This window comes from Etheostoma cragini, chromosome 13 (assembly GCF_013103735.1).
Source record: "Etheostoma cragini isolate CJK2018 chromosome 13, CSU_Ecrag_1.0, whole genome shotgun sequence".
Lineage (NCBI taxonomy): Eukaryota > Metazoa > Chordata > Actinopteri > Perciformes > Percidae > Etheostoma > Etheostoma cragini.
In genome coordinates, this window is record NC_048419.1 from 5,070,587 (window position 1) to 5,091,504 (window position 20,918).

At 39.7% G+C, this 20,918-nt stretch overlaps 1 protein-coding gene across 2 annotated transcripts in view; it reads left to right on the forward strand.

The window, feature by feature from the left end:
* gabra3 (gamma-aminobutyric acid type A receptor subunit alpha3) overlaps positions 1-20,918 on the forward strand; it is a 100,496-nt gene that overhangs the window by 76,316 nt on the left and 3,262 nt on the right. For both annotated transcript variants that reach the window (XM_034889210.1, XM_034889211.1), the window contains exons 6-9: positions 5,676-5,758; positions 6,233-6,376; positions 10,477-10,629; positions 14,321-14,526. In XM_034889210.1, coding sequence (XP_034745101.1) covers positions 5,676-5,758; positions 6,233-6,376; positions 10,477-10,629; positions 14,321-14,526 — 586 coding nt within the window. The remainder of the gene's footprint in view (positions 1-5,675; positions 5,759-6,232; positions 6,377-10,476; positions 10,630-14,320; positions 14,527-20,918) is intronic.

The window sequence follows — 20,918 nt, forward strand, 5'->3', positions numbered from 1 at the left end:
ATGTTTGACTCAGAATCTTCCAACTGAGCTGACTATACTGAATCAACATTGCCACTGACTGAATCAGTAGCTTTTAGCAGTAGAGCTTCTCACTGGTGACTGAAAGCAGCGCTGGCAGCTCAGCCGTGATACACAGTACATTAGTTAAAAGCAGGGCTGGGTAACGTTTCAGGGCTCGGTACCTTTTCAATACCAATTTTATAAAACAAAAAGAAATTACAACATTACGGCACAAATCCTTTTTTTTTCCAGCTCTAACTACATGAGCCCTGTCTCCGTGCATACCAATTACAAACATTATTCTATCTTTGTAGAAGCATGCTTATTGGCTGACGCTAGTGAGACTTCCTCAAGTATTGAAATTGGGCATTGAATGACGAGGCATTTTGATACTCAATACTTTAGACGCAATTTGGTCAGTGCCTTAAAAAGTATTAGATTTGGTACCCAGCCCTAGTTAAGAGAAAAACAGTGAACACCATAGAAACAATTATGATGTAATAGCGCTGTTGCAAATAGTTGTCAGGTGAGCCTTACAGACAGTGTTTGTGTTGACCTAGTTTTGTACTGAAATGAACAAGCATCACATAGGGCATAACTGTGTAATGAAAGGAGATGCGTTGAACAGTGGTGTGATCAAACAGCCTATAAAAAAAAAAGCAAATGAACTATGCAGTCAGTGACTATATGAATGTTTGAACTGAAAACAACTAAACAACTGAAAGCCTCCACCTCTAGAGGGAATGTCAGTTTTGCAGGTAATTGGTCATGAACCAAAGTATTGGACAAAAAAAGAAATTCTCAATTTCAGTCCCTCTAGGATTTTGCGATGTAGCGATCGCGCCAATTCACGCAAACTCAACCAATCATCGTGACAGTTGCGACCCGCAATTTTGACCAATCACTGGAACTTTTCCCCAAATTCGATCCATCACTGTAGTTTCCCAACCAATCCCAGCAGTCCCACGTGCCAGACGTATCAGCATGTGATTCTGAGAGCCAATGACCAAGCGGGAGTGAGAAGGGGTTGACGTCACACATACGTTGCCATATTTATTTACTTGTTTTTCGCTATAAAGACGAGACGTGTGTGACTCGAACATCTCACATGAACCAACAAAACTTACAGCAAAAGATGCGAAGCAAAAGAAGTGCAAAACATTTCAGACAGTCCTGCTAACCTGTCTACATTTTAACATCAATGTACGCGGCTGTTTCAATCCTGTCGGCTATCTGCAGCAGGCTTTGCTGCCATTTATTTTACAACAGCTCCTTGCAAAATCAGGTATTTTAAGTCGCAACAATCTAAAAAAAAGGACAAGAAATCCTGGAGGGACTGGAATTTGTACCTGTTGATGGTGCTAGATGAAAACAAAAGTTCATCTTCAAAGTTACCACAAGTCACCCTGAGAGGGACATGAATATCTTTAACAATCATATAATGGCAATTCATCCAATAGAATTTAAGACATTTCACCTCATACCACATACAATAATATGTCAGGTCATGATGGATGAAAAGTCCAGGGATTCAAAATTAAGTTGAAAGGAGTTTTTTGCAGCAACGAACTGGATCATATCAGAGCATTTTATCTGTCAGATAACAGAGACAACTCAATGAATAATCACTTTATCAAAGAGGGTGATTGTGAGCATTTCAGGCCTAAAATACACTGCAAGTAGCATCAGCTACCAAGGCAGTCCCAGTCAGTGAGTGAGTACCATTAGCTGCACGCCTGGAGCAAAAATAATGAGTTGGTTTCAAGCCATCCAATCAGTGGCTCTGTCAATCAGCCTTTGCATCTGAGCCTTGAATCCCTTTAAAAGAAATTATATGAAGCTCATCCACAAGGTCAGTATTGATTTTCCAAAAGTGAAAATGTTTTAGTTGTATTCCCACATGAGTAGATTTGTGATGTGGTGGCAGTTCCGCCAAGGCCAATAAAGACATTGGAGCTCTAATAAGGTGGAAGGACAGTTATATTTACATAATCAAGTAAATGCATGGCAATATGATGTAAAGTATGATCAACCTCTGTCAGACAAAAGAAAAAGCCCTTTTGGTTATCAGATATCCAGTTTAAAGTGACACTTCTATTCAATGAAAAGCCACCAATCAAAACTTCATTTCTGGAGCCACTGTCTTCAGTTTATTCAGATCCTGTGATATATTTATAGTATTAAAAGCTACAAATATCCATTTTACCTGACACTACAAAATATAAGGAATCATAAGGCTAATTACTTTCAAGAATGTTGTAAGGGTTTAATTCAGCCGTACCTTCATAATGGAGCATTGTGGGATGATTAAGGGGGTCTAAAAGTATAGTTGGCTGTATTGTTGAAGGCACTGGGTAACACTTCAAAAGGAGACTGATAACTTAAATTTCTCTAAGCATTCATCACGGGTATTAGGCTTTAAGAATTAAACCCATCTATTTTATAGAAAGTTTAGTCTGAAGTGCATTACCATAGTACCTTGTGTTGATTTACATGTTAGGCCTTTATCATGTAGGACAGCTGAAGTTGTGAAAGGGGGTAGAGCGAGGGGGAATGACAAAAAGGCAAGGGCCGCAGGTCGGAATCAATCCTGCGGCCGCCGCAACAAGGACTGAGCCTTTGTAGATGGGGCGCACACTTTACATTTAGGCAATGTTGGTCGGTCTGCCACTTTGGTCCTGACTGAATACAATAGTAACGTGATGATGCATAACTTATCATCTAGCATCATCATCATTTCAGAATTTCATTCCGGTAATTTAACGTATGACAAAATGCCTGTAAAATTAGTTGTACCATTTGTTTTGTGCTAATTAGCAACTGATATGCCCACAGTATGTAGTTAATATGTATGTACTCAGTCTTGCTTTCTTTTACTTCATAGTAAGTTGTCAGACTCTTTTGTTGTCTTTGATCAAAGTAATTCAAAATTTGTTATCTTTATCTTTTATTTATTTGCCTTTTTTTCTGTCAGAATGTCAGTGCGGCCAAGGAATGAGAAACATTTCATCAGTTATTTGCTGCTTTAGGTGCAGCATGATATGCATCGGTACATTGCTCACATTTGATTTATGTTGTGTTGCATATATTCACGTAGTTACAGAGCCACTTATCGGTAATGAGGTAGCACTATAAAGCAGCCATGGGGGTGTATAAAAAGATTATAAAAGATGAGGGTTGTATTAAGTGGAACACAAGGAGCTAAGGAGTCTGTAGAAATGGTCTGTGATGTTACTGGTTTTAATACTAGGGATGCAATACAACATGAAACTGACTAAATTTCACATTTTATCATGCTCTTTATAGAATTTACAAGTTTACATGTTACATCTGGCCAAAAGGCATGCAATACATATAGTTCAGTAACTCATACCAGTGTTGTAGTCAAGACCACCTGAACCGAGACATCACCAAGACCAGAGTGTATCGAAACCAAGTCGAGACCAAGACTTTAAAGGGTTAACACAGAGACCAAGACCAGAGTCCGACCTGTGGCCCTTTGCTGAATATCTTAAGCGGTGATGGGATAACATTACACTGGGAATGTATCTGATACGATTTCATGTAACAAATTGACTGACAAGCATGAAACTGTAGAAGTGGTCAAGCTACATTCAGTATACCTTAAATGTTTTACAAATGACAATATTACATATACTAACTATATTTACTTGCACAGAGATTCTGTGCCTATCCCGGGTTGCTCAAAAAAAAAAAAAAAAACGTTTAAATTGATGCATGGACTGGATTACAAAAAAAACAGTTCATGGTCCATTTATGAGTACTTCAGTCCACGGTGGGATGGCTTTTTGGGTTTCCGTTTTGTTTGAATTTAGCAAATGTAATCCCCATGTTGATAAAACATGTATGAGTGAGATAATATGCACCATTTACTTACAGAGTCCATTTTGTGGCCCAGCCATCTGACCAAATTAAATAAACTCTGGTGCTCTCTGGAGGTTAGTTCTCGGTTGTCGGTGAGCTGAGCCCTCATTACCACTGGTGGTACCACATGAGGGAGGAAAGACTGCAATGTCTCCAGTCTTTAAAAAAACACAATCACTGCACAACAAATACATCAATATTTTACACTGTCCCATTACAATATTTACTGTATTATATTTCCATATTATTACAGACAAACAGTAGTATTACTTAATTATATTATATATTCTGATGTATCATATTGCTCTAGATGCATACCAGCTGCTAATCACTTGGGGTGTAAATCACACGTAAATTGATTCTTTGGACAACGATACAATATCTGCCAATATCATAAAGTCTGCTACTATACAATGTCCATTCGATTCAATTCAGGGACCTGCGACCGATTCAAGACAAGATATAAGCCAATTTAACACAATCAGTTACATTTATATATATTTACAAAAAGCCACTAAAATATCATTTCAATACTATGCTCTTCCAGACATTTCTCTTTTTAATAAAAAAATAAGTGGGAATTTCAAAATAAAGGCGCATCTTAAAGATTACAAAATGTATATATGTTTTGATAATATTGGTGATTGAGGATATTATTGATATATCTATCCAGATCAATGTATTGTTACACCCCTAGTAAATCACACCAATATGTCACTTAACTTGAGACAGTACTGCACTGTAATAAATTAAAAACACTGGTCATAGGTACTATTTGTAAAGCGTGCTTTGTAATCTTGTGATCAGATTCAGTTCACAACAAATCTTGTATAGTTTCTATTCGCATTTCTATTCTTATTATACAGCTATTGCTTTTTTAACTTCTAACTTTTTTACTTTTCTTTATCTGTAGCCTACTTATTTCCGTCCTAGTGCTGCTGAAACACTCGTTTGTTTTTGGGATCAATAAAAGTAGAGCACCAGACTTATTTCACTGGTAACATTGGTGCTACAGACCTCCGTTAATTTGCATATACTAGTTTTGCAGACTTGATATTTGCTAAATATTTTAATCCAAATAGGTTTAACCCATCTAACCACTGCCAAGAAGTCGGCAGGGTTTGTGTTTCTTGCTGTAGTGCAACTCCAATGTTTCAATCTACCACTGTGTTGAACACACACACACACACACACACACACACACACACACACACACACACACACACACACACACACACACACACACACACACACACACACACCCACACCCACACCCACACCCACACCCACACACACCCCCACCCCCACACCCACACCCACACCCACACCCCCTTGTACCACAACCACTGCATTAGCCATTATGTTCAAAAGTGGAATTTTTCACTTGCTCAGTGGGTCTGTCTCTCTCAAATAATTAGCTATGGACTCACAATATGCAACAATTTATACCATTGTGGTCACAGTCTGGAGCCCTAATGGCTCATATAAAGGCTCATCTTATAGTATCCTGCCAACACACGCTGTGGCTTAAAAATGGCAGGAGTACTCTGGTATTGAGGCAGCTCCTTTGTCATGTAAAAAAAAAAAAAAATATATAGAGACTTTGATTTTCTTCCTCTGGAGCATCAAAACATTTCAGGGGACATTCATCTCATGTCTGACAAAGGATTGTGGTCTGAAAAGGCATTGTAATGTTTCTTGTGATTTATGTCATGATGTGTTTGCAAAAGCCGCCTCAACAATACTGCAGCCTGACATGTTGAGTGTCTCTCCCCCTCTGTCCTCCTCAGGTTGACCATTCATGCTGAGTGCCCCATGCACCTAGAGGATTTCCCGATGGATGCACACGCCTGTCCTCTGAAATTCGGAAGTTGTAAGTCAGTCCAGATGGTCACAACAAAACAAACTTTAAATCCTACTGCAGAAACAGTGGTGATTGTTCTCTGCAGGAGTTTGGCGCCTTTGTTGACCCGTAAAAACTTCAGAGGACTCAAACTGCACTCACTCCTAAGAATATGATACTTTGGGATAACTTTCATAGGAAGTGTTTGTTTTAGCAACATAGCAAGTAGTCGAACACTGGCTTGAAGTAAGAGTTCCCTTGATACATTATCTTGATCAATTCTAACCTAAGAGTCTACACCCATGCTACTTGATCTGTAAGACTGTATTTATACTATAGATCTTTGGCATGTATGTTTACCATGCAAACCATTTTAGTGTAGCGTGTTAACATGCTACCATTTGCTAATTAGTAGCACTAAATACAAATTAAAGCTTAAGATGATGGGAATGGTATTTGTTTTGCCGCTACTTTGTGCCAATTACTGTTGTCTTTGTTTCCCAGATGCTTACACAAATAACGAGGTGATCTACCTGTGGACCCAGGGAGACGAGAGGTCTGTTGCTGTTGCAGAAGATGGCTCCAGGCTGAACCAGTATGACTTACTGGGACATGTTATTGGCAAAGAAACCATCAGTTCCAGCACAGGTACATCATATGCCTTTCTCAGCTCAGAGAGCAGTATACAGTACAGTACTTTAAATAAAATCCAATTTGGTGTGTTTTGAAAGTTACGTATTAAACCAGACAACATACTACCCTAAGCTTGTATGCCCACAGTGTAAACAGGCTGGACAGCCAAGCAGCATTTCCCAGCAGTTTGACAACTTTTGCAGACCCAATCCTGATTTGATGGAGGACACTGCAAGTTGTGAACCAAAATGGAGTATGTCATGGGAAGAAACTCCTATCTTTGACAGATTCACTCTTATTAGTTTTTCTGCACACAATTTGTAGTATATTAAATTGCCTTCCTCTTGTATTGACATACTGTATACTGGCACTCATTTTTTTTTAAATAACAGTCTTTTCTCTAGTTTCTGTCATTTTGTTATTCAGCTTGCATTTTTTGAGAAAATGATGACTTTCAGTTTTCGGTAAACTATTCAGCGTATTTACAAAGATAATATGAGGAGATGTTCCAGAGGTGAATGTCTTATTTCCATTCTGTCTTGCACTATAGCCTTGAATCTACTTCAATAAGCACAGAAACAAAAAGGAAAATCCGCCAGCCCATGCTTTTGATTATATATTAATGTGATCTTAAATTCTCATCTTTTAGACTGTTGTAGAAACTTTTTATCTGTCACACAGAATCAAATCACATTCTATATTGCCCCGGTGGGGGACTTAAAGCAGATGGCAACACTATCATAAAGGGATAAAACAAAACATTACTGTAAGGGCTTGGTACTGAAATATGCTAGGAAGTAATAGACCATTCACAGCAGTTATCTTGCTGTAAATAATAAGCGTTCAACCAGTTCCGACAAAGTGCTGTGTTTTTATAATGTTCATAAGTAGCTATTATAAGACACTGAGGTACCAATCAATGTAATATGTTCAACATCCATCTCCAGCTTTAGGTAACGGTGCAATAAGATTACTGCAAAGCTATAGATAACAGGTTACTTCAATGGGTAAATTAGCCGTTACGGGAGTTTATTGTTTACAACTGAGCCACACTGGCCTTCCATTTGGAGAGATTTAACCTCTTTTGTAAAGCCGTTTGCTCGTGCAGCTCTTAAGAGCTAAGCTTCAAGGTAAGAGTGTGTTGAAAGCTGTTGAATAACAGCACTTTATAACTCTACAGAGGAACTTCTCTTTAGTTCTGTTTGATGGTTTAACCTTAAGTCAAGTGAACTGCAGAGGATAAAGTACTGCTAGATGATTATGGCCAAATGATAACCACGATTATTTTTATCAATATTGAGATTCCAATTAATTATCACGTTTGTTGATTTGAACCCACACACATTTTATTGTCACATAGGGTATTTCTAACTGCTTTCACATCCATATTGTGCCACAGTCCTCTTATGTTGAAGTTGTTTGTGGTATGCCTGTTATCTACCGGACAAAACATCAAGGGAATTTCAGTACCTCATTAAGGTGAAACTTAAATGTCTGCGCTGCTCTCTAATGCTCCCAAACAGACGTTAGAGGCAACAGAAACATTGCTGCAAAAATTAAAAAATCAGAAGTGTGGACTGGCGCTGTCGCCGCTGTGTCGCTCCATGTTGCTGGGAGCCGTGTGTGAGTGAAAGGGGGCGGGGCTGCACGGAGAGTAAGTATTAAGGGAGATACAAACACAGGCACGGCTTTACAGAAGAAATGGGTCATGTAAAGCATGAAGATAAAAAAGCATTTTATGAACGGAATTACATTTAAAATATTGCTTGCTCATGCAAATTTGATCACGGGAAGCCAAAATTGTGAACGTGAAACGTTCAAATTTGATTAATTGTGCAGCCCTAAACTAAAGTCGGGCTACAATTACAGAAATACAAGGTTGAGTCATTATGATTCTTTTGATGAACTGGTTAAGCTTGTGGGTGTGGGAAACAAATCTCATTTCTTTAAAGAGAGAGATCCAAGGGAATGGGAGGATTTGAGCCAGTTCAGCTCTGGTTAGAGTCGGCTCTGAAAAGACACCTCAGGGAATGAAAGGCTGGTTTTCTCATATCTTTGGAACACAGATTACAGACATGACAATGAGAGCTGGTGCTCAGGGGAACATTTACTGCCGTTGGTGACAACATCTGAACTGTAGGAAATGCTTAATATCAAGGGTCAGAAGAATGACGCAAGCAGATGTTTTTCACATCTACAGCAAAGACAACTGTAGGAAAACATACTCTAGATATGTCTTTAAAGCAATACTCCGCTGAAAATCTATATCTTGAGAATCAAAGGGTTGGCAGTGGTTGACAGATGGCTCTGAGAACGTTTTACATCCTTTGTGGAGGAAAGCAGAAGTCCACAAAAAGCTAAAGCAGCGTTTCAGATTCATCGTTCCAGCCTAGATTCCTTCAAAAGACCATCCATCCATCCATCTTCATCCGCTTATTCTGTATCGGGTTGCAGGGGGGAGCAGCTCCAGCAGGGGACCCCAAACAGCTCCAGCAGGGGACCCAAAACATTAACCAATCCCGACTGGGAGATCCCGAGGCGTTCCCAGCCGAGGTTGGAGATATAATCCCTCCATTTAGTCCTGGGTCTTCCCTGAGGCCTCCTCCCAGCTGGACATGCCAAGAACACCTTCCTAGGGAGGCGCCCAGGAGGCATCCTTACAAGATGCCCAAACCACCTCAACTGGCTCCTTTTGACGCAAAGGAGCAGCGGCTCTACTCTGATCTCTAAGAGAGACGCCAGCCCCCATCCTGAGGAAATCCATTTCGGCCGCTTGTACCCTGGATCTCGTTCTTCCGGTCATGAGCCAGCCTTCATGACCATAGGCGAGGGTAGGAACTAAAACTGACAGGAAGATCAGGAGCTTTGCCTTCTGGCTCAGCTCTCTTTTCGTCACAACGATGCGATAAATTGAATGTAATATTGCACTTGCTGCGCCGATTGCAGTTTGCAGGGGCTGATCCTCATCCCAGCCGCTTCACCCTCGGCTGCGAACCGTTCCAGTGAGTGCTTAAGGTTACAGGCCAAGGATGCCATCAGGACCACATCATCCGCTAAAAAGCAGCAATGAGATCCCCAGCCCACCAAACTGCGACCCCTCCCCACCCCGACTACGCCTCGACATCCTGTCCCTAAATACTACAAACAGGATTTGTGACAAAGCGCAGCCCTGGTGGAGGCCAACCCTCACCTGAAACGAGTCCGACTTACTGTTGAGAACCCGGACACAGCTCTCGCTTTGGTCATACAGAGATTGAATTGCCCTGGATTGCCCTGGATTGCCCATTCATGCCATTCATCCAATGTTCCAAAGGCACATTTTGTTTACTAATCTGATATTATTTTAAAAAACTAACTAAGAAAACATTAAAACAACCCTTTTGCAATTATGTAAGCACATAATGTAATCTGTAATGCTGCCCTGGTTAAAAAAAAACAAGGCAACTGATCTCAGCTGGGATTCTGTCTATAATGGAGGCCAATGGAAATTTGTGAGTGACCCCAAACTTTTGACCGGTAGTGTAGATTCAAATTTTTTTTCAAGACCTCCAGTATCTCTTCTATTAACATTTTTACCTCCCCTTTTGTACCTCACCAATTGTCCTCCATTTTTTTAACGTGAATAGTGCAAGTTCTGCTTTGCCGTGACCTCGAACCCCTTTCACAGAAAGGACAATTTTGCACATCTGCACCAAAAACATGTCTGTCATTTCGTCTGTTTCCACCCTTTTAACTTCAACCTTCTATGCTTGTCTGAACAGATCCTTGTTTAAACTAAAGTGAAATTGAGGTCAGTTATGTGACTTTTATTTTTTTTATACAAAGTGCACATGACAACCTCTTTGGAATCCTTTTAAGCACACAATGTCTTTTAAGCAACATTTTCTATGTTTTAGTACAGGGCTGAGGACAATCATGAGCTACTTTGAAGATTCAAATGTTCTAACTTTAATAAATCTTACTTTGAATATTTTAGCTAATGTTGCTCCCAATTGGGCATAGTATTAATAATTATGACCGTGTGTGTGTGTGTGTGTGTGTGTGTGTCTCTCTCTCTCTCTCTCTCTTTCTCTGTCTCTCTCCCTCTCTTTCTATGTTTCTCTCCTCTCCCTTAGGAGAATACGTAGTGATGACAACATATTTCCATTTGAAAAGGAAAATTGGCTATTTTGTGATTCAAACCTACCTCCCGTGCATCATGACTGTCATACTGTCTCAGGTCTCCTTCTGGCTAAACAGAGAATCGGTTCCTGCTCGCACTGTTTTTGGTGAGTGCCATCTTCTGTTCATGATTCAACCAAAAGAAATGACTGAAATGAGTAATTTTAAAAAGTCAGATCATTTGATGGAGCTTTTAAAATTATGGGCAAAGTAAATTGCATTTGTTCACCATCAGCTGATTTAGCAAGCTGCAAAACAAAAAGAGGGCTCCAAAAAAGTTCCCCTTGGAAAGCTCTAATCAACAAAAAGATGTACAAAACATAGCTAGGTGCATTTAGGTGCACATAGGCATGAATGAGCAATTTACGTTTTTCCAAAGCTTTCATCCCAGTATTGACTTTCTCCAACCTCTGTACCTGCAGGCATTAATTAATCAAAGATGTCAAAGCAAAGTTGGAGAGTATCAATCTAGTAAAGTGTGGCAGGTGATAGACGATGTGTTGCATCTCTTGAAGAGGATGTGCAGCTGCTCTTTCAACTATAGCCACAGCAGCTCTACGTCATTAAGAAAGAACCAGACAGATCCATTTTTAAAAATGAGATGATCCCACCAAAGTCACCATGGACTCATAAGTGTCAGATCAAACATTTGCAGTAGTGGAACAAAATAAATCAGTTTGGTTTCAAGAAAATGGGTTCATGAGGTTCAAAGCATCACCATGTTGAAAAAGTATAATAAAAAAAATAAAACATTTAACCGAATCAAACCTTATATATGAGTATCTTCTATTTTCCAAATAATATGCTCATTCTAATGCTATTCAAAACCCTTCCTTTGTACTGTGATTATTAACACCTTCAATATGTCCATCCAGCAGCATTGATGCTGAGGACATAGTGTCTGCTTAGATCACCCCATACTCAAAATTGAGATGTAATTTGCCCTTCCCGTCTTATTTAATTGTTGATGCTGTGTTGCATAATCTATGGAAGTGCCCCTTCCCCTCCTGTGTTTGTTGAATAATTAGTATTTTGATTTGGAAATGAAGCACGCATGTACATGAAGTAGCACACACTGTACAACAGACGTTTAATAGCATGCAAAACAAGGGGCCATTCACATCCTGTTAGGGAGGAAATAAAAGCCTATTACATTATCCGTAAAAGACACAGCTCCCAGCAGTATTCACATCTGTGTTTCCCTGTTTACACAGTTGCATTGATCAGCTCACATAAGGATCTGTTCTTAGCTGTTGCAACAGTCATCAGCAACTAAACTCATTTTTAATTTCTGTTGCCTAAGAATGATTGAACACTGTTCTAATGCAACCACTTTTCCCCTGTGAGGAGTAATACCCTAATTAAAACAGAAACATATTGGAATATAGGCAATGTGTGAAAAATGCAGTACCAGAAAATAAATCAATCTCTCTCCTTCAAGAAAGTGAATAGTTACCATCAATCTTTTTGTCACAAATTCAAATTTCTCACCCATGACTCACTGAAATGAGTTGACCTCTATGTTCTGCAACACAATCCACATTTTTTTATAGCCCACTGTATCTATTTTCCATCAGATGAGATAAGATGGAACAGATGAAGCGATTGTTTTTATGTGATTGGGTGGGCTACCAACATTTTGTCCCTTGCAGGACTGAATTTAAAGGCCAGGATGTAAAATTGATGTTTTAAACTTTATGTGTGCTAAAGGCTTTATTGTAGCCAACATTTGCACATAACTGCATAAGGTACAATAGAATAGCACGTCTGTCTCTGTGTATAAGGTAGGGGAAATATAGCATTTTTACAACTTGGGTCATGGTTGGACATTTGAATGGACGTATCTTCATTGTTTGTTATTGGAGATATTTGAACCTTCAAACTATACTTGGCACAGCTTTATGAGTGAGTCTATGATGCCAGAAAACACATGCTTCCAACAAGTGGTTGACCGATATTGGATGGCCGATGCATCTGATAAAATACTGATTTAGCAAACACAACATCAGACATTTTGTTATTACCAGAGAGCCTCAGTTAAGAGCAACAAGTTGCAGGACTTGCAACAAACTATCTCTGCTGCTGCATTTTCTACAGTTTGCCTGTTCATCTTCTTCTCATGGCCCCACCCTCACTGAATGTTCTTCTCAACATCTCAGAGGGGTGGGCTTCAGCAACTCAAGAGACTGATTGACTATCACTCGTGGCTCACATATGTACGTTCAGGCAACGGATCTTCAGTCACTCAGTGAGTGAGTGTACGCCGGCGAACAAATTACGTTCAATTGCAACTGAAATTAACGAATCGTTTCAGGAAGGGATTAGGTTGGTTCACTTAACTACACAGCACTACAATTTAAATTGTCTTGTAGAACCATTGCTCTTAAGGATGTCACAATACCAGAAATTAATTTGTCTGTACAAATACTAGAGAAATTCCAGATTCTCGATACCCAATTGCAATACCACAGTCAAAAACAAAAACATTAAATCAGGTACTTCAACATACACTCCTTTATAATGTGAGTTGTCAGTGTTTCCCACAGAATCCGTTTGGATTTGTAGTAGTCGCATTTTTTTTTTTTTTTTTTTTTACTTACTGTAGAAGCGGGCGGTTTAAATTTAACATAAGTGACGTTACGCTGAGGTCCGCTGAAACAAGCACTAACGTTAGCTAATGTCAGTTATCAAAGCTGAAGTTAGGCCATATGTTGACAAAAGAGAAACAGACTTACTTGCTGTTTGGGAGTTCCAGGTGAACTTGTGATGCAAGGTAAAGTCAGCCTGTCCAATAAATGCTTTTGAAGGGCCGGTCCTGGCGTGGCCATAGTGGGATTCATAATATCGCGAGCAGTACTGGGAGCTGGACGCACTGTCGCCGGTGCAGGCGCCGTTGCTGAAGGCTTCCCTGCGGGGTGCAAACGTGTGACAGTCAGAATGATGTTTTGGCAAGGGGGAAAAACGTATCAAAAAATGTAACCGAAATGTGACGGAACGTTGTAGAAATGTAGTGGAGTAGAAAGTACAGATACTTTCTGCAAAATGTAAAATTAAAAGTCAAAAGTATGCACTATTGATTCTACTTAAAGAAAGTACACAATACGGGAAAAACTAAGTATTTGTACTTTGTTACATTCCACCACTGGTATTGTCATGTTTCAGAATTTTGCCTTCTGTTTGGTACCAAAGTATCGGTTCTTGTGACATCCCTAATGGCTTTGATAATAATCGTGTTTTGTTGTAGTTCATACCAATAACTTGCAGCATAGTCCTGAAAATGCAAAAGGAAATTCCTCACTGTCAAAGCATTTGGTTAACATGTGGGCATCCCCTGTACAGCTTCACAGTTACAGTTGCGGTCAACACAAAATGACAAATCTGATAAAAGTACTCGAGTGGGGGCTGGGAATGCCCTTACAATAGTTTTGAGCCATCAAGGCTTGCTACCGCTACTACTCCCAACTAACGTTATTCGCATTTTCTCACCAAAACACCAAAAATCAATCTAACTATGCAGGCAGTATATTGTACTTTGAAAGCTATGTAGGATGTTTTTAAGCTTTAATTTAAAAAAAAAAAATGTAAGCACAAAAAGTCATTTAGAGGATTGAACAATTAGACAATTCAAACCTGAAGTTTGTCTTACATGGACACAGCTTCCTGGTTTCCAAAACTTCTAAAATTCCATCCATGATTAACACTTATGTAGAATTTGACCCAGGTTGGAAAAAAACTTTCCTTAAAATGTTTGAGCAAAAAAGGATCTCTTTACTAATGTTTTATTTATTTTATTCTCAGGGGTCACCACTGTCCTAACCATGACCACCCTGAGCATCAGTGCTAGAAACTCCCTTCCTAAGGTGGCCTATGCCACAGCCATGGACTGGTTCATGGCTGTTTGCTATGCCTTTGTCTTCTCTGCCTTGATTGAGTTTGCCACGGTCAACTACTTCACCAAGCGCAGCTGGGCATGGGATGGGAAAAAAGAGGGCATGGAAATAAGGGTGAGTGATTATCATTTATAGAAATTATTATTTTTTGATGAATGGATATGACACGGCCACACTTTTGTGCTAAAACCAACATTAACAATCAGAAACACATCATCCTGAAAACAACTGTTTTTCAGAAAGGAGTTTATTTTCCTTTTTATTTTGCAGATGAATTGTTCCTTGTCTTCCGATTTGTTAAAACCTGTTAAAAATGCTCCAACTTGCTCAGTAAGTGCTTATTTTTCACTGGAGCAGTAACATGGGCAAAATGCACTTTGCAAACAGTGATAGAAAGTGTCCAGCCCAATGTACTAGATAAAGATGATAAAGAGAGCTTTTATTTATTCATTAACAGCCAAATGGAACAGGGACAGTGGGGCGGAACTGTAACAGCAAAAACAGAGGTAAACTCCCAGAGACACTGGCCCTGATTTATGATGGCAGCATATGTCTCACCCTAAAGTCAGCGTACGCTCATTTTCCCCACAAAAGATGTCCTCATTAGATCTAGTCTACACGTTATAGATAGACGGATTAAAGAGGGAGTGTGCATTGTGTGAAATGTGCCACATGAGGCTAACATTTTTGTTCTAAGCATGGAATCTAGTAAATCACAGTTTGCAGAGTTTTAATTTGTCAATAGTCTTGGCTGTTTGTGTGTTGTTTATGAAGATGGTGAGTGACGGTGGGTTTTTGTGTTTAACTCAGTTTAAAAACTGGTTTTATTTGGAGGATGCCGGGGTCCAGACAAGATGCTGTTCTCTGATGCGATGATGAAGTCCCATAAATCAAACGCTGATAAGTCCCTTACGATAATCTCAGTGCCTAAAATAGCCTGATTTCTGTGTTGTTTTATAAGTTATCACATCAAATGAAAGATGTTAGAAGCATGAGACAGTATCAGAGCAGGCACTGCGAAGCAATAAGCAAAAGTAATGCACATGGTCCTGTGCTAAATGTATGAAATACTCTATCAAGCTTATAGGCCGATTTGTTCCAGTACTGAATTTACCATTTCCGTATGGCTCGCGTGATTGACAGAATCAGGTCTCGGTAGTGTGGTTTGATTGGCAGTGCTACGAGGTAGACTATAAAAATATGCTTCCATCCTGTTGAAAAATATATTGCAACTCCTAAATATTGATTAATGGTTTGCCCGGATATTTTTCAAGGTAAGTTACCTTAGCAGACCCTCGCATGGTGTTGAGAAGACGTCAAAGAATAGTAGGGCTAACGATTCTGTTCTCGATTAATCGATTAGTTGTTTGGTCTATAAATGTCAGAAAATTGTGAAAAATGTGGATCAGTGTTTTCCCAGACACCCAAGATGACGTCCTCAAATGTCTTGTGCAAAACTCAAAGATATTGAGTTTACCGTCACAGACAAGAGAAGAAACTATAAAATGTTTTCTTTTAACAAGCTAGACTCAAAGAATTTTTACTTTTGTCTTTAAAAAAGTTACTCTGCACCAATCGATTATCAGAACAGCTGGCAGTTCATTTAAAAGTTGACAACTAATCGATTAATCTTTGCAGATCTAAAGAACAGCACAAAATTAAATTCTGTGTACAATCTGTAGAACCAGTGGGGTTTCCAAACTAACAGCAAGAAAACTGGCAATCGACTACTTAAGAATTAATAAGTTAAATGTATAAATAGATACAGATTTAGATAAATACATGAATAAATAAAACCATAATATGTCGATAAATAAATGCTAAAGTGAATAAACTAAATGAATACATACATGTTCAATTGAAATAAATAGATAAATAAATAAAAGTTGATAATAAAAGAGGATAAATATATTAAATGTATTTCAACATTTATATATTTCTGTATTTATTTGTATGTCAATGAGATGGAAGGTCCTAACCTCTGTCTAAAGCAGGATTGGTCAATTATCAGACTAAGATTTAAGTAACACTTACACTTAAGTAAGTAAAAGGTCAAAAAGGCCCAATCCCATTCTCCACCCTAAAACCTTAAGCCCCCAACCCTAACAGACTTAACTGATGTTCCTTTGTAAGTGACTGAGAGTGACAGGCTGCAAGGGCTCGAAATGGTGCGAATAGGAATAGGAGAGCACTTTGCGGCCATATTTGGCATTACCTCGATGATGCCAAAGCATGTTAAAATAAAAAAACTGCGAGAGATCTAAAGCGCTTGACCATTTTACAGAGGGACAACCCTAAGCCCTCATAGACTTGACCACGAGGGTGGAAATTGGGATTATTATATTATTTATTCCTGTAAATTATCCATTTACTTATTAATTATTAAAAAATGTAAGTGCAAGAAAATGTATAACGTCATCACTTTGCTTTATATGAACCCTCCTGTTGTCCTTGGGTCAAATTAGACCCGTTTACAAAAACTTTCTATATCAGAACTATGACAACAGAACATTAAAACAAAAAAGTGACAAATGTTGAAAAAATTAAAGTGCAAAAAATAGGAATAAAATTAAAAATTAAACATTGAGGAAATTGTAAAAAAAACAAAACAAAATGTTGAAAAACCCAGGAAAAGACAAAGTTGCAGGTTTACGGGAAAACAAAACAAGGGTTAAATGAACCACATAAAAGTCCTGGTCCAGATGGCAGCACACAAACAGTGTTAAAACAAACATAAGCCAGCTAAGGTGAATTACTAATTGTACAGCTAAACTAAGTATAAAGGATTTATTCCTGAGCCATTTATATACTCTTAAATAGATCCGTACACATGGACAATTGCAATATTAAAAAGACGTCACACTTTAAAAGGATGGCAGTCTGTGTTTGGTGTTATGCTTCACATCAGAAACATTATGAAACTGTCCAACATGGTAAAAAGGGGCTAGAAAAACGCTGCTGCTGTGCTGCTGCTAGAACATAAAATGATGGAACACTTCTATCAGACAAAACACAAGGAAAAACATTTTTCTTCTTCAACTGCGACAGACGGTGCAACAAATCTATTTTCTGCTACTAATGTACAGACTGTTTGACACAATCAGTACAGCTTCTCCAGTTTTCTTTTTCCAGTTTGACATTTGGTCCTCTGAGTGATTGGCAGAAATGCATATTGCTGCCATGGAACTTCTCAGGCGGTGAGAATAATTTCCACTGTTACATTGCAGTAGAGTGGAGTTTTTTTTTTCCCTTTTGATGCTTCGTCTTAATGGCAATAGCCCGGGCTACGTTCTCGGGGGCTGTGCTGAGCATGCAGTTGTCATGACGGATAAAAAAAGAATGGGGTCACGGAGGGAGACATGGCGGTCCCATCACCCTCCCCGCGAGAACGAGCTACTGGAAAGCAAAGGGATCAGACTACACATGCTGTTTTCAGTTTTGACATTTTACAATTTAAAAAAAGGACTTATAGGAGGAGAACTTATAGGGAACGTTTTTATTTATTTTTTGGGGGGAGAGAAATTTTAGCTCAATAAGTCTTTTTGAAAATACCACCCCCAGTCATCAGAGGCAGGGTTTCAGCCTCCACTCTTACCGGAACCAAACGATGACTTCATCGACCTCAGGCTCCTTCTTTTATAGGACTGAAAATAGTGAGCTGTAGACGAGTCAACGTGCACTCATTTACTGGGCTGGCTATGGAGTTTCTATGCCATTTTCTTCCTTTTTTGTCACCCAACGTTCTGTTTGACACGCGATCTACCTAATTAGCTCTTCCCTCGCCGGCTGAAGGTGTGCATTTTACAGAAATGAAAGCCTGCATATTCTCGACAGTCCATGACACATGATTGGACACTATGGTGTTAGATATAATGTGCTGGTTTCATCAGCACATACAGGAGCACTGGCTCTCTTTGCTGTGGACTGCACTGGTGGAGACAGGGAGAGATCACTGTTTCACATGTATGCCTCACACCTGCAGCACAAACTATTACATCTAAAGACATTTCCACAGTTTAGGTTGTTAGGAAACGGTGGCGACAGCATGACACTTTTCTGAACAACAGTTGTTACAGCTAAGTTTATACAAACTTTTTTGTAGCATAGTTATAATTGGGAATTTGGTGGCAAAACAACAAACCTGAGCTGCCATTTCTGGAGGACTAAACCTCCAATTTTTCACAGCATTTTTGTTTGAAATGGAGGTGTCGTTATGCCCCATTGTTTGCACCGTGGAACGCTTCCTTATTCTGTAACTAGGAATAATTGTGGAATATAGCAAGATGAGGTGGTTATTTCTGACCAGTCTCGCATTGCCAGACCTACCTCCACAGCACTGTTGAGTAAGGCCTGGCAACACCACACATACATTCTGGGATAGGAAAAAAAAAATTGCATTTATTCAAACCAATCACAATCATCTTGGGGGGGTGCTAAGCTGCGGAAGCAGAAATACTGGCTCTGCAAAATAGTCTCTGGATGGAACTTGTTTTGTTTGCACCCCGCAAAACAAAACAAAAAGTTAACTGTTCTCACAACACAATAACGTGAGCTATTTAAATTAGCTAGATAAATCGTTAAATGTAATTTGTTCTCACCTGTTTAATGCGGTGTGTACTCCCACAACCACAGCAATCCCCGCCAATCGATCCCTAATCGTCCCAGTTAGATACTAAATGACTAAACATAATCTTTGTAAATCTTTACAATCGTTCCCCATAAGAACCAAGCAGGCCTGCCTTGTTGCACCATCCAAATTGTATTCAAAACTTGCCATTTTCAGCATGTAGCTCGCTAGCTCAAAGTTAGTTGTTGTTCCCCGAAGCGAACAGAGTTGGAGAACGACAACGCACACAGAGCGGAAGGTGAGGGACATCCGACGAGTTAGCCCCACGCGGGGGACGTCAGGCAATTATCCCTGTAATGTACTTCCGCTGATCCAGACTAATATCTGACTAACCAGCCAAATCATCAACACTGCATGCAGAGATTAGAGCAAACCCAGGCCAATTCTACAACTACCAGATTTGCCAACACTTTGTGCCAAGTGCTCCTAAAAAAACAACCTACAGAGACACAAACCGGGACATCGTGGCTTCCTAAACCCAGTCTGTACACTCACACAGCCACATGCTCACATACTTGAGGCTATTAAATACGCCAACACCTCATCATCAATCTTATTTAGGGACAGACTGCCACGCACTGAGGTCCAAACAGCAGAAAGACAATGAGGCACAATTACCCCCAGGCTACTTGATCACACTAAGAGAAACTCTGATGCAACAATTTGCAGAAGTTACAAAGACAAGGTCAATAGATGCATTGTATTCGGGTTTTGCCTGGAGCTAGATAAACTACTTTGAATTACTTTGTGTGCAAGAATCTTTGGCCAGAGGTAAATTATGTGCTGTGTCACATTAGTTTCATAACAACATGTACACAGCCTAATGCCACATGTGGTTTCCCCAATAATTAGACCATATAAATTACAGCCGACAGAAAATGACTTTGCTTGGCTTGTTTGGCAGGTTACTGGGGAAAGAACAAGTCTAATGTCAAGGTCTGAAGAGTTTAGGGTGCTTTGATTAAGGTCTTAGAACACGTTATAGGAGCCATTCGCCTTCCCTGCTGACGAAAGCCATCGCTCTAATAGAGGAGGCTTACGGTGCGTGTGGAGGAATTGATAAGCTGGGAATGTATGCGGTTACACAGGGGGCATCAGTGTGACTCTCTCTCCCCCTGTCCTAATGACTTGAGATAGACCCCTTCAAGCAACAGCCCACCATTTCTCTGCTTAATGCAATCAACTGTCTGCGAGCTTAGTTAGCTCTCCACAACCCTCGCTGTTTGCAGAGGAGCTTGAAGGATCATCCTCCTCCTGTTCTCCTGCTCACTCGACAAGGAAACACTGATCACGCTGAACGTGTTTTCTCCTCCATCCTGCTGCCTCCATCTCTTTGGACAGATTGTCTGAAGCTTAATGAAGACTTGTCAACATCATCGTGATGTCTCCTGCTAATATCACTCCACAGTGCGTCACACGTGGCATTAAAAAGGGGTCTGCCTGTGCATCATCAGTGGTCGAGGTCAGACACTGAACGAACATATAGCACATGTATTGCCACATGTAAAGCCGTTTTTCTGCCTCCATTCGGGAGGGTGTGTGAATATTGAGGATAAAGACCCAAACAAAACATTTGGTGATGAGCTGTGTGCGGAAAGAGATGCACCGTGAAGCATTTTGGATGGGGGGGAAAGAGGGGACATTAGTTATGCTAATTTAAAAGACGGAGTCAACGGAAAAAAGGAAGGAGAATTAAATGAAGCTGAAAAAGTAGAGCAAAAATTAAAGCTGGGCTGAAAGCAAAAAAAAAAAAAAGGAAAAACAGGGAGCATTGAAAGTGAAACTCAGTTACATGACACACAATGCTTTAGTTGTGCTGTGGATCTTAAAGTGGCCACAGTAGGGATGAATGGTGTGAAAAAAATTACCCCCGGACGGA